The following is a 14,124-nucleotide window of genomic DNA, read 5'->3' on the forward strand; positions in this document are numbered from 1 at the left end:
TTTTCATTTTCAACACTTGGTTAGCAGAGTTGTCTTTAAAATAAGACACACATATCATATTGTAGTTAAAAGAATCTGAACTTACGTGTAGCTGTTTAACATGTGCATTATCATCTGAAAATATAGGTCACTGCCAGCATCTGCCCATGAATAAAATCAAAACTTCTTTGTGGAAAACAGAAGTGAAACTCTTTTATGTCTCTTGCTCTTTGATATTGAGATAGATTATTGCTAAAGCAGAGGTGATGGTATATTAGGAAAGATAGTGACAAGATATCTTTTAAATCTAGAATGAACAAGTTAAACTTGCTCCTTCTGGTGTGTTTGTCTTGTTTATTTACCAAGTTCTGTGGATGAAGTTATGATCTCAGTTTTGTATCTCTTTCATCTGATCATAAAATATCACTAATTTTTACATACACTCTGCTCATTCCTGTTTTGTGTTGTGTAATTAGAGTTTGGTAACATTGGTAAAGTGTATAGAAAATAAAACCTGCTCTATATCATTTTCGTGTAACATAATTACTGCACATTCATATCAGAATTAGACTAGTAATCTTTATTTAAAGCTATTTTTGCTACTAAAACCCTGTTTCATAATGGAAAGAAAGTGAAAGCTATGGTATTTTCCTGTTCTTACTGAAGAGGATTGTTAGTGAATGCAATAGCATAGCACTGAAATGAAAACCATACACTTTACTTCTAAGAGTTGAGAAGAGCACTTTGAGTCAACGTCTTGTTGGTAATTCTACAGAAGTTTTAAGACCATGGTTGTCTTAGTTTCCTGCTGTTCTGGGCTGTAAAGCCCTTACAGGCTCCCTGTTGTTCAAAAACAGCTTGTCACTGCAAATCAGCTTAGCTGACCAATTAATAAATCCTTGCAAACATATTGCATTCACACTAATTAAAGGGTTGGGTTTGGTTTTTTTTCCCTTTACCATTCAGATTCCTCAGGTTTCAAGTTTAAGCTGTGAAGTGCAAACAACAATCCAACATTCAGTGCAGATCACGCACTGCAGGAAAAGGAGATGTGTTTTCTGACCAAGCACCCAGCTCTTGGGATGGTATGTTCCGCTTTCGTATTCAGCGTGCTCATTGCTGAAGGACAGCTTGGGGAAGAGCATGGGCAGAATGGCAGCTATGCTCCCAGCCGAGGCTATCTGATGGAAGTTTTACGCATTCTTTCAGCTGACAACACTGAGCTCCACATGAACCATTCACAAGAACTGGTCAAAATATTACTGGAGAGAACTGAGTGCCCACAGCGGATTTATGGCATGCAAGAGGATTGTAATCTGGTTAGTGCTTCAATTAATGAGGGATATATTTACAGGATCATCAGTGAGTTTGAAAATTATTTATTAGAGTGATACTCTTCTGAATATAAAACCTAAACATGTAAAGGGCTTGTTGTTGCAGTGGAAGTTGTCCCTGCTTTAATAATTTCATTCTGCGTTATTATTTATTTTTTGAGCTGCTGAAGAAGTATTCCAAACATGACAGGCATTACTTTAAAACGTTGCGTTTCAGTTGCATAACACTAATAATTTTCCTTTAAAAGTTAGCAAGTGTTTATTTTCCAATAAAGATCTTTCTCTTTTACCTCGATCTAACTATGAAAGCTTGAATTTGAGACACAGACAATTTCCACTGTGGAAATACATATGTAAAAACTGGTGACCAGTTCTGCCACTTCTTTTTTTTGTTGCTGTTGGTTTTGGGTTGGGTTTTTTTCATGTATTTTAGATCATAAAAAATAAAACCCAGACTAGGTTGTCTCAGATTTATGGGCCACCTCACTGAAATTGTCAAGATTTAGGGGAGGGTTTTGGTAAGCAGTTCAGGTCAAGGAAAATCAAAGGCAGAACAAGGAATCTACAAATCTAAACTGAAACTGCAAAAAGTCCTGGGTACAGCTTCACAGAGGTTTGGTTGTCTAGTTGAGTTTAGAATGTTTTCAGAACTGATTCCACATTTGACAAAGAAAGGAACAAGTCTAATAAGATCATAGGTCCTGGTAGGATGGAGACAGTGGTGAGTAAGCAGCTTAGCTAAAGGGACTACAAAGGGCTTGATTGGTCTTGGCTTTGATTAATGTTACCCTAGTTCTGACACTGTTCAGTGACTTATTATTAGCAGAGTGTCATTTTCTATCAGAATTATGAGGATGGTCAAAAAGGTGAATGATTTCACAATATACTATTAATGGCAATCTGCCAAGCCAATGTAATGGAGAACTTTTCATCCCTTGCAGTAGAAATCTACTCGCTTACCTGGCCCCTTATGCAAATGCTCCTGCTTATCGTATTAACCCCAATGTGAATTTCATACATAAATAAGGCAAGTGTCTGTTGTTCCCTAAATGGGCAATTTTCATGAAGGAGATCATGCAGTTTTTCTTTTTGCACATTCAGGCAATGGATGTGTACCAGATATGGACCCAGATCAAAAGCTGATAATGTACTAAAAAGTAATGGGTATAGAGTCTTCCTAAACTTCACAAGGCAGGGGTCTAGGCCTTCTTGTTCTCCCTCTCAGTTTCACTCCTCTTAATTGTTGTATTTTTTCCTGTATTTGTGGTGTATTTGTGGAGAGCATGCACTCTGTGTCCTTGGATGGAAATAAAACTATCTTACTTTAGTCAGGACTTCCACCCTGTGTAGGCTTCATCTTGGAAACTTACTGGAGGAAGAATTTGAGGTTTTTCACCATTTTCAGTACTTCTCAGTGCCGGCTGTGTTAACAGGACTGCTCATATTCTGCACTGACAGTGCCACAAGATCACAATTCTCTATGGAAAATCCATGAGAGATGATATCTTCAGTCACATGCAGCCCACATACCATTGTGATGAAATCTTCCAAGATGATTTGGTAAACCAAGATAGCAAAAACTGTGCAAGAAGCACTATCCTTCAAGATCATAAACATCTGAAAAAGAATGCCGCACCCTAGCTTGGCATTTTCTTTCACGTATCTGATGGAAATTACTAATTGATTCCAGACTCAACTTTCCCTTGTAAATCCAGGATTCTGGTCATAGACTGTACATGACTGTTTTCAAATTTATTTTTGTTAATGATATCTCCAATTGGTATTTAAAAGCAGTGAAGTTTAACACTCTTTTAGACCAGTTTTTGGTTGTAGTTATATATTGGCCCCAAGACTGTTTGGACAGGAGCTGGAAGCTATTGAAAGGCATTTGAGTCTGTTTTTTTATCTCCTAAGAACACTATTCATGTATTTCTTGCAGTGGCAAGGTACTATTTTCTAACTTGTCTTCTGAGAGAAACTCAGGTTCATTGCCCAGCAAATAAGTATTTCTAAAGCAAGGCCATGCCGATGGTTATGCCTGTAATGGTTATGCCTAGTAACAGCAAAATAACCAGTGATAAAGCAGTTTGTATTCTTGATATCTCCCTAAGGTTTATCCTCTAAGGGCTACCAATATACTATGCAGTAGCTGCATCTTTTGCAATGAACCTGCTTCCTTCCAACTAGCAATGTCCTTTCCAGTCATTTTCCTTGCAAGAGCAAACAACAGTGGTTACAATTCATCCTTATTGGGTTTTCAAATGTTATAGAAGTCTTTGAAAATCTTCCACTACATGCAGTCTGTTTACTTTATGATTACTGAGTTTTTGAAAAGACTAGTTGACTAACTTGAGGGTTTTGGGGACAGAAAACAGGACAGCTATATTCCTTCTAGGCCAAATACTAATGCTCAGGGACATGCATTAGGAAAAGAATTACAGATCTTGTTTAGATTGAGTGTTTGTGAGACTTTTTGTTAGAATTGTTTCTGTTGAAAAGTAACAGTTCCCTCAGTTCCTCCAGGGAACATTGTTTTCTGAACCAGACAATGAGTTTGATTCTACTCAGGTTCTGTAGAGGAAAATGAACTAATGTACAAAGTGAGACACACCAACCAACACATCATGCTTCCAGGAACAAACAATTTAGTCTGACATACTAGATTCTGTCTGGATTCATGAATTTATTAAAGTACAGCTTTGATCATCCCAAGGTACCATCATGAGTTGTACTTTGTTCTCTGAAATGTACAGTCTGGCTGTTCTACAATAATAGTTGAGATTAGCTTGCATGCCTATAACATGCTGGGAAAGGAGCCAGTTGGAATAAAACAGCTACACAATGAATGAAAATAGTTACAGGATCTCTTCAAGAAAGATTTTTTATTCTGGGATTCAGCATCTTACTTCCCATAGCATGACATAGAGCTCTATTAGTCTTCTGGTCTAATTTTAAAGACTAACTTCTGCTTGAGCTGGCAAAAGTTTCTGAAAAGTGTCTGTATCAAGAAAAATTGCAAGGTTTATATACATATTTAATAATATATATATATTAAAAAATCTGTGCTCAGACAGAAAGCCTGCACAACCTAAGAATATGATTTCAGCCCCTCTTGAAATGGATCTGGAGAACTAAATGGTGTTGAGACTTTGTGCAGGCTGTCTGCACAGGACCAAATTTTTCCAGTTAACAGAATTCATTGAGAAAAAATAAAAATCGCTGTATAATTGCAGGGTCAACTAAGTCTCTTAACAGTGCATTGAATATGATATAACTTCTGTTTGCATACCATAAATTAACTATAGCCCAAATACAGTAGTTGTCTTATAAATGTGTATAGAATGCAGAATTGAAAATTTTAATAGCCCTTGTGCTTATCTAATATATTTATAAGCAGAAATATAAGCTGTTGAAGCCAATTGAAGGCTTTTAGTTTGCTACAATGATTGATCAGGTAATCCTGGTTTGTAGGAAATCTTAAATCCCTTTGATACTTGACATTTCATTAAGACACAAAGGGATCTGGAAAAAAACACCATGTGATCTTGCCGCTATAGAACTGCAATGAGTTACCTGCACCCTCCTCCTGGCATTCCATCAGCCTGCTGCTGTGTAGTCTCAGGTTCAGTTCCTTAAATATAAGAGTTGAATTCTCCTGTTTTCCTCTCTCACTGTATTGGCAGATGACTGGCAATGTGTTGCTTGAGTTGAATTTCCATTTATTTTTGTTTTTTCACAGTGCCTTGAACCAGATGCTTTATTACTAATAGCTGGTGGAAATTTAGAAGACTATCTCAGTGAAGAAGTATTTGAGAGAATTTCTCTTATTCTTCTCTACTACATTCTTCATCGTAGAGATGCATGCTCTTCAGAACTCAGCTTGAATAATAAGGATTATAAGTTTTACCTACAGAGTATGCTTAATTTAAGACATGATGAAGACTGTTATTATTTTTCACGGAATGAAACTGAAGATATTTTGGCTGCAGTAAGGCAACATTTTAAAACTTCTGAAACCCAGGTAAAGAAAACATAAAAATAGCTTCATATTCATTACTGATATAGTGCCTTTGAGCTAGTTCAGGCATTGTGTCAATGTTATGGTACTTCAGAAAACTGGTAAATAACAGTAGGAGAGCATAGGCTGAACATCAGTCTTTTGTTGCGCGTGGTGTTTAATAGTATCTTTCTCCTTGACTTCCTTCTGGCATGTGCACTTCCAAAGTCTGCTGAGACATGGTTGAGGAGATAGTGCATATTAGGAACCATTCCCAAATGGCAATTTAAATACAGTTACCCTGCTTAAGGCAGATGGAAAAGAGCATAGCTGTGTAGATGCAAGACCTGCACTTGGCTTGAAAGGCAGAAAATACTTTCTCACCTCTTGTATTTATTAGTATAGATATATTAGCTTGCATTCAAATGGTATATAGAAAAGCTCCAAAACAGTGATTAAATCCTTGCCAACCCTTGCACTTCCATGTCCATCTAAAGCAGGGTGGAATAAGGAATCTGTCCAAAGATATTATGGATTCCTACAGCTGGGACGCATACATTTGTGACTAATTATCTAGGAGCAGGAGTATGTCTTGTCTGGTGACTGACACAGACAAGGTTAAATTCAAAATTTTTTTTTTTTTAAGTGCATATTGGATATATCCAGCAAAAAAAACCCATCCTTTCTAAGTCAGGCAACATGAAGAGATTTTTCTCACCATTGTTTATTATTCCTTAGCTCAAGTAGGGTCTATAAAATAATAGGATAATATTGTAAAATTCACTATCTAAAGAAAAACTGTTTTCCTTGTAATGGGTAATAAAATTAATTTTTGCCAGATTAGATAACTTTAGTACAGGTTGACCTCCTCTGTGAAACCCCTGAGATCTGTTTGTAATATACAGTTAAATTTGTTTTATTGCAAGGTTTGAATTTGCCCATTCCTTTTTTTATATAATTAGATTATAATTTACACCATACTCTAGTAAATTTTCCTACACAGAAGAAGATGGCTAGGAGTCCTGGCTGTGCAGCAGATTATTGAGGGCCTCCAGTTCCTCTTTCTGTGTTCTTTGTGTAACCATTTCCTTTCATAAATTATTCATTGACCAGTACTTTTGGTTCTGAGTCTTGGTGAACGTGCTGATTTCCAAGAACTCCAATGGTATCTGGGCAACTGTAAAGAGGCATCGGTGGGTATTTGGCATGTCAAGATAGAATAACAATTCATAAAGTGCTTTTCTGTGTGGTCTGTTTGTTTATGCTGGCAGTATAATCAGTTGTCAAGTCTGTTCAGTAACTGAGACTCTACCGCTCAGACATGAAGCAAGAGGGGGTTTTATGAAAGGTACTCAAAACATTATAGTCTAATGCTTTGAATCACAAAGTCTGAGTTATGGTAAGGGGCCAATGATGCAGGGTAGTAAAAGCATTTTTAGTGGCTCTTTATATGTTTTGATTCCACAGAAAGTATCTTCTTCTCAGTCATAACGCCTAATATATTATTTGAAATGAGAGATGAAATTTAGGTTGTGGAAATTTAAATGTGTAATGGATGGACTAGAAAAGAAATGCCAGCCTCCTCTCTGCAGTGTTTAAGTCATATATAGAGAGAGATGAGTATGTGTAAAATGTACTGGCTTATCTAGTTGACTTTTCAATTTAGTTAATATCGGTTTGAAACAAATAAATAATGTTTGCCAAGTTAAGGCTTTGGGGTGGTTTTTTTTTATTTGGTTGGTTGGTTGGTTGGTTTTTTTTTTCTTTCTCAAACCCTAACTGTTTGTGATGAAAATAATCAAGGTGGGCAGAAATGGAAGAAAGCAGCGATGAGTTTCCAGACAACTGAGAATGCTGTACTCTGCTTTCTCACTTCAGACCTGCACGTGTCCATGCATAAGTGTACACAAGTGTCTGCTGCTCCTGTTTGGTCACCCAGCTGGGAAGTCATCCTTTATCTGGAGAATTGTATCTTTCCAGATAGCTGCCACATAGCAAATTATTGATTCCATTTAATAGATAGGGAACTAAAAACATAGGGAGAATTCTTGCTATAAAGAGTTAAAGTCTGTATTTGAGCCAATTTATTGTACCTTAACAAAAATTCCTCCCTTTTCTGCCACTTTCTGGAGGTAGATCTAGATGCAATTGAAGAGGAGCAGAGGAATAAAAGAAACAGCATGAAAACAACAGCAAAAATAACCTGGATGAAGGACTATACTTCTTCCTCATATACTGAGTAAAATACCAGGATTTTTTATGTCTGTTCTCCTGAAAATGTCCTGTTTCTCATTTGCTGACAATTACAGCTTTAATCTTGGTATTTTTTCTACTCTGTCTTGTGAAAGCATTCTCTCCATTTTCTCCTTCTGTCACTCTGATTACTTGAATGGAGGTCACTAGGGCTCTCTTCATGCAGTTTTCTCCTTATTTCAGTGTGTTGATGTGAGTACTCTGGAGAAAAATGTTGATATAATGGACAAAGATGGTGCTGATGAAAACACCCTTCCACGCCTTGCTGCCTTAATCATTACTCTGGCTCTCCAAGGAGTCTGTATGGGGAAAGCAAGTTTGCCATCCCCAGAGTTCTTTATAAAATATATTTTCAGTTCTCTAAACAGTACCACTGAACTCCAAGTGACAGGTAAGCTATTTATTCCTTGCCTTTTGCAACACACATTTGATGTAAACCATCTTTAAATGCCTAAAGGACCTTTTACACTCAATTTTAGATTTAAATGCTATCTAATTTTAGAGATGTTAAGTCGTCTGCTCTGAATTTAAAAACAAGGTTGGATAAAGAACTTCTAATTTTATAAATCTCTGAGAGGTATAAAACTAATTGTTACTGAGATCATTAAATGGGTACCGTCACAACAATTTATTACTTAATTGCTCAGCACAGTCTGAACTACCCAAGAGAGCTCTGAGAGTGGCAATCTAGCTGTGAGAGCAGAATTCACTGGAGCCCCATTTACATTTCTTCTTTATGCAGATCTTTATACATTGCAAGACTCGTTTAGGCGTAGATAGGATAATTCATGTACAGTAGCCAGGTTAGACACCACAGTCGCACACACCTCAGTGTAGCAGTACCCCCAGAAGAGATGAAATAGGTACAGACCACTATGTTGTGACCATATATCTGCTTGCTGTACCTGAAAACATCTTTCTGGTTTGTGCTCCCCTACTCACTTTCTGACCTTAGTACCCAGTGAGTCTGGAATATGCAAAGTTTATTTTCTTCAGGAGCTCTGTTGCTAGACGTATCAGAAATGCTATTTAACCATAAATAGAAGCATAGGAGAGTTCCAAGTGGTCAAAAATAATACTAATTTAAAAAAAAATAAATAGAAAGCACTGGCTTTAATAGCAGCTGCTATCAAGTTCTGTAAAAGATTCAGCATGTTTAGCACTTTAAGAAGCTAAGCCATCAACTCAGGGGCCTATTACAGATTTAAAGTTTTTTTGTAAGACATCTACTTTTCCTTTTTTGTGGTAACTGCTAATAGCAACACTTTGCAAGCTTTTCAAAGCACTTAAAAAAAGTTACATTAAGTAGGGTTTAAAACAACTTTAAAAGTTGGGCTGAGTATATGGGTGTCTTGAACTTCTAGAGGTGTAAAGGATAAATCACACATGGTGCCAAACTGAGGAGGTAAAAAAGCGTTAAAATGAAGAGTTGAATTAATGTTAAAACCAGTGAAATTTTAACAATTACTTGTGATTTTATCTTTATAAAGTATATTTTCCCATGGTAACATATCTGTTTTCTAATGAATTACTAGAACTGGAACAACTACTAAATGTGCTTGCAACCAAAAAAACCTGCACTGTAAATGGACAATTTCACAGTCACAAAAGAAGACGTTATAGTACAGCAATCAGAGATATTGGAGTCAGAAATATTCCAGTCAAAGGAAATCGTACAAAAGGAGAGTATCTGAAAGGTTATTCTGAAGATCGTGAAAGGAATACAGACTGGGACCAGGTCAATTTATTTTTATGTTATTATAGTATTGGTCACAGAATTTCAGTGCTAAAAGTTCAAATTGGTTTGGAAACACTACATTATTTCTGAGGTAAAATTTACTAGTTTCAAAAAGTCACATTGATAATAATGAAAATATATTTTTATATACTTATATTTGATTAAATATTAATTGGGTTAAGAACTTCATGGATGTTGAATGTGTGATTAAAGTAGCTGGGGAGGTCTAATGGAATGGTTAGTGTTAGGCTAAATCAGGTGTTACTTCAGGACACAGAGGAAGAGTACCATGGCTTCAATGTTTCCACACATTTGTCAGATTTCTTTTGCTCTTATGTCACAGAGCCTCTAGGGCCCCTTGTGCTCTTGTAGAAAGAAGGGTTGTTTTGTACTGAGAAAAAGTAAATTAAGGTTTCTTCATAAGTTGTTTCTAAAAGGCTTCTGTAAACTGAAGATTGGGCATTTCCAAAAATTTTTAATAGACATGGAGTCCAGAAGCTGCTTCAGAAAGTATAGAGTCTGTAAGACACAAATTTAGCTACTACCCAGTATCCTCTTTGAGGGCTTTGAAGGACAGGTAATTTTATTCTTATCCTAAGTATTTGGAAATAAACAAATTTTGCTTATAACAGTGATTAAGATGGCATCCATTAGACTGGAAATAACTCCTTTGACAAAAAAAGAGATTTCAAAGTGTATACTTTGTGTATAGTTTGATGTATACGTTTGAAATGTGTACTTCAAACAATGTGTTTCTATTGTTTCCAGTTTAAGTTAATTTTAAGTCACTGTTTCTTCTCAATTCAGGAGAATAAGCAATATGCAATTTACTTGTGCTGTGTGGTTGTTTTATGATGTGGAACTAAGACAAACAGCATCTGGGTAAATGCCATTCTGACAGATATTTATCCATGTAATTTTATTGCATTTGGAATACATACTCTGTCAATATGTTAATTTCTTTCCAGCTGGCAACAAAAGAAAATCATGCTGATCAGCATGATGAGGCACTTAGTGGGGTCTCAAAATAATTTTAAATAAAGTTCATATTAAATGTGTTTCGTATTAATTTTAAGTTATGAAGGATGGTAATCAGCAGTGATGTTATCTGTTCAAGAAATAAAATTGTCCTCCAGCAACAGAATAATTTATAAAACACAGTTTTTGATTTCTTGAACTTCTGAGACTGTCTGTAATAACTCCGCTGCACACTTGTCTTTTTTTTAATCTGAGGCTTGGGAGTCAAACTGAGAGGCGAATATTCTTTATAGGTGAAAAACATCACAAAGGAACAACTGGAGAGAAAATAATTTCTCTTCTGTATTAATTCCTACTTTCTTTGTTCCATTTCATTCTGATTCTTTCAAGCTATGTCTGTTTTGATGTATCATTCCATCAGCTTTGAGTTTCACTGTTGTGTTGAGAATTTTGCCTCCTGCTTTCTGCACTTATCTATGACAGCCATGGTGCTCCATTAGTAACAGATGCTGCTAGATATGAGGCATTGACTTGCTTATGGCTTGTGTTTGCTAACTACCTGAAGATCTGAAGTTAGATTTTCATATCGGAATTATATTTGAAATATTATCACTGAAAAAGCCACTTTCTTTTTAAATCATCGTCATTACTGATTTTAAAAATGTGTATAAAACGAGTAACAGATGAATCAGAGCAATAATATTAAGTTCCATTTTATTATGTAACAAGATCTATGTATTCATTTATTATACCTCATTAATGAAACATCAATTTTGGGAACCAAAATCATCTACACATGCAACCAGTTTTTCATATGAAAGTATGCAAATTAGATTCACTTGTTACTTTAGTATAGCTCAAGGGGTATCAGGTTCAAACTTAAACAGGGGGAGTTTAGATTGGATATAAGGAGGAAGTTCATTACTGTAACGGTGGTGAGGTACTGGAATGGGTTGCCCAGGGAAGCTGTGAATGCTCCATCCCTGGCAGTGTTCAAGGCCAGGTTGGACAGACCCTGGGGTGAAATGGTTTAGTGTAAGGTGTCCCTGCCCATGGCAGGGGGGTTGGAACTAGATGATCTTGAGGTCCTTTCCAACCCTAACTGTTCTAATTTGGTGGCCTTCTATGATGGGGCTACAGAATTGATGGATAAGGGTAAAGCAGTTGATGTCATCTACCTGGACTTGTGCAAAGCGTTTGACACCATCCCACACGACATCTTTCTCTCTAAATTGGAGAGATATCAATTTGATGGATGGACCACTCGGTGGATAAAGAACTGGCTGGATGGCCGCACACAAAGAGTTGTTGTCAATGGCTCGATGTCCGGCTGGAGACCAGTAATGAGTGGTGTCCCTCAGGGATCAGTGTCGGGACTGGTCTTGTTTAACATCTTCATCGCTGACATGGACAGTGGGCTGAGTGTGCCCTCAGCAAGTTTGCCGGTGACACCAAGCGGTGTGGTTTGGTTGATACCCTGGAGGGAAGGGATGCCATCCAGAGGGACCTCGACACGCTTGTGAGGTGGGCTAATGCCAACCTTATGAAGTTCAACCATGCTGAGTGCAAGGTCCTACACCTGGGTCGGAGCAATCCCAGGCACAGCTACAGGTTGGGCAGTGAAGAGATTCAGAGCAGCCCTGCGGAGAAGGACTTGGGGGTGTTGGTCAATGAGAAACAGGCCATGTGCCAGCTTCAGTGTGTGCTCGCAGCACAGAAAGCCAACCGTATCCTGGGCTGCATCAAGAGGAGCGTGACCAGCAGGTCGAAGGAGGTGATCCTGCCCCTCTACTCTGCTCTCGTGAGACCTCACTTGCAGTATTGTGTGCAGTTCTGGTGTCCTCAACATAAAAAGGACATGGAACTGTTGGAACAAGTCCAGAGGAGGGCCACGAGGATGATCAGGGGACTGGAGCACCTCCTGTATGAAGATAGGCTGAGGAAGTTGGGGCGGTTCAGCCTGGAGAAGAGAAGGCTGCGTGGGGACCTAACAGCAGCCTTCCAGTACCTGAAGGGGGCCTATAGGGATGCTGGTGAGGAACTCTTCGTCAGGGACTGTAGTGACAGGACAAGGGGTAACGGGTTGAAACTTAAACAGGGGGAGTTTAGATTGGATATAAGGAGGAAATTCTTTCCTGTTAGGGTGGTGAGGCACTGGAATGGGTTGCCCAGGGAGGTTGTGAGTGCTCCATCCCTGGCAGTGTTCAAGTCCAGGTTGGATGAAGCCTTGTGTTGGATGGTTTAGTGTGAGGTGTCCCTGCCCATGGCAGGGGGGTTGGAACTAGATGATCTCAAGGTCCTTTCCAACCCTAACTATTCTATGATTCTATGATTCTATGATTCTATGATTCTATGATTTAGTATCATCCTCCAGGACTATACACATAGTTGCTGTATTAATGGAGACTGAGTACTCTGTCTTCCTTTGTTAAAAAGCTTAAAAGAGTAGGGCTTGCAAGTGGAAAAGATGCAGGTCCTCATTCCTCAAGTCTTAAAGAAACATTTTACTAAAAAGACTAAATTTTATTTTTTCTTTTTCTGTGCAGTGGGACAGTTTATTTTCCAGATGAGATCTTGTTTTTTATTTAAAATTTCTGATACTAAAATCACATTAAAATTTCAGTTCATAGTAAACCTGGACCTCATCTTTACCCTACTTCTCAACACTAGGCCAACATCAAAGTCAGATTAAATTTCACAGGGTCATGTCTAGTTGAATTCTGAATGTCTCCAAAGAGGGAGATTCCACAGTCTTTCTGAGAAAACTGTAACACTGCTTTATTACCCTTGTTTATTATTATTATTATTATTATTATTATTATTATTATTATTATTATTATTATTATTATTAATTATTATTATTATTTTATTTATTATTACAAAGTGGAATTTTACCTGTTGCAATTAATAGCTATTGCCTCTGATCTTTTTGCTGTACACCTCAGAAAAGACTCTGGCTGTGTTTTCCTTATAACCCCATTAAATAATTGAAGACTTAAGATATTCCACAACCCTTCTCCAAACTGAATAAACCCAGATCCTTCAGCCTCTCCCCTGTGGACACGGGACACATTATGTGCTGCAGTTCCCTAACCATCCTGGTGGCCTTCCATTGGACTTTCCCCAGTTTGCCAATGTCTTTTTTATACAGCTAGCTATTAAAGTGGATGTAGTCCAGATGTGGACTCATTATGTCCTAAGTGGAGGGCAATAATCTTTTTCCACTGCCTGTTGGCTAACCTCTTGCCAATGCAGCCCAGTATGCAGTTAGCCTTCACTGCCACAAGGGCACACTGGTGACTCGTGTTCAATTGTCTGTTAGGACCTCAAGTGCTTTTCTGTAAAGCTACTTCCCAGGTTTTCACAGCCTTTATTGGAAGCACAATAAATTTGCTGATCTTCATGAAGGTCTTGTCAGCCCATTTCTTTGGCTTGTCAAGGTCCCTCTAAATAGCAGCCATGCCCATCAGCATATTGACTATGTGTCCCAGTTGGATTTCTTCTGTGAATGTGATGTGGTAGACTCTGTTCCATGACTCAGATCATTGGTGAGGGCATTAAATAGTATCAGTTCCTGTATAGTGAGAGATGCTGCTGTTAACCAGCCATGAGCTAGACTTCCAACTTGATACCACTTGTTGGTGTTCCCTACTTCAAGGCAACCACTGCCCAGAACAGGCAAACTGGAGGTCTTTTCCAGCACGGTAGCCCCTGAATTGTCTTCATTATTTCTTTTTCCTTGGAGGCAGAAAAGACCAGATCCAGGTGGTGAGATAGCTGTTATCCTGAAGACTTCAGTGTGACGTTCACAATATATGTATCAGTGCTTAATTCATTCAGTTGCT

The 14,124-nt window shown here is 37.8% G+C and overlaps 1 protein-coding gene across 2 annotated transcripts in view; it reads left to right on the plus strand.

The window, feature by feature from the left end:
* The first annotated feature begins 1,028 nt into the window (after positions 1–1,028).
* The window catches only part of SLC39A12 (solute carrier family 39 member 12), a 32,707-nt gene continuing 19,611 nt past the window's right edge, over positions 1,029–14,124 (plus strand). For both annotated transcript variants that reach the window (XM_065669246.1, XM_065669247.1), the window contains exons 1-4: positions 1,029–1,298; positions 5,053–5,334; positions 7,747–7,954; positions 9,099–9,301. In XM_065669246.1, the coding sequence (XP_065525318.1) occupies positions 1,029–1,298; positions 5,053–5,334; positions 7,747–7,954; positions 9,099–9,301 (963 nt within the window). The remainder of the gene's footprint in view (positions 1,299–5,052; positions 5,335–7,746; positions 7,955–9,098; positions 9,302–14,124) is intronic.

The sequence above is a fragment of the Lathamus discolor genome, chromosome 2, assembly GCF_037157495.1.
Source record: "Lathamus discolor isolate bLatDis1 chromosome 2, bLatDis1.hap1, whole genome shotgun sequence".
Lineage (NCBI taxonomy): Eukaryota > Metazoa > Chordata > Aves > Psittaciformes > Psittacidae > Lathamus > Lathamus discolor.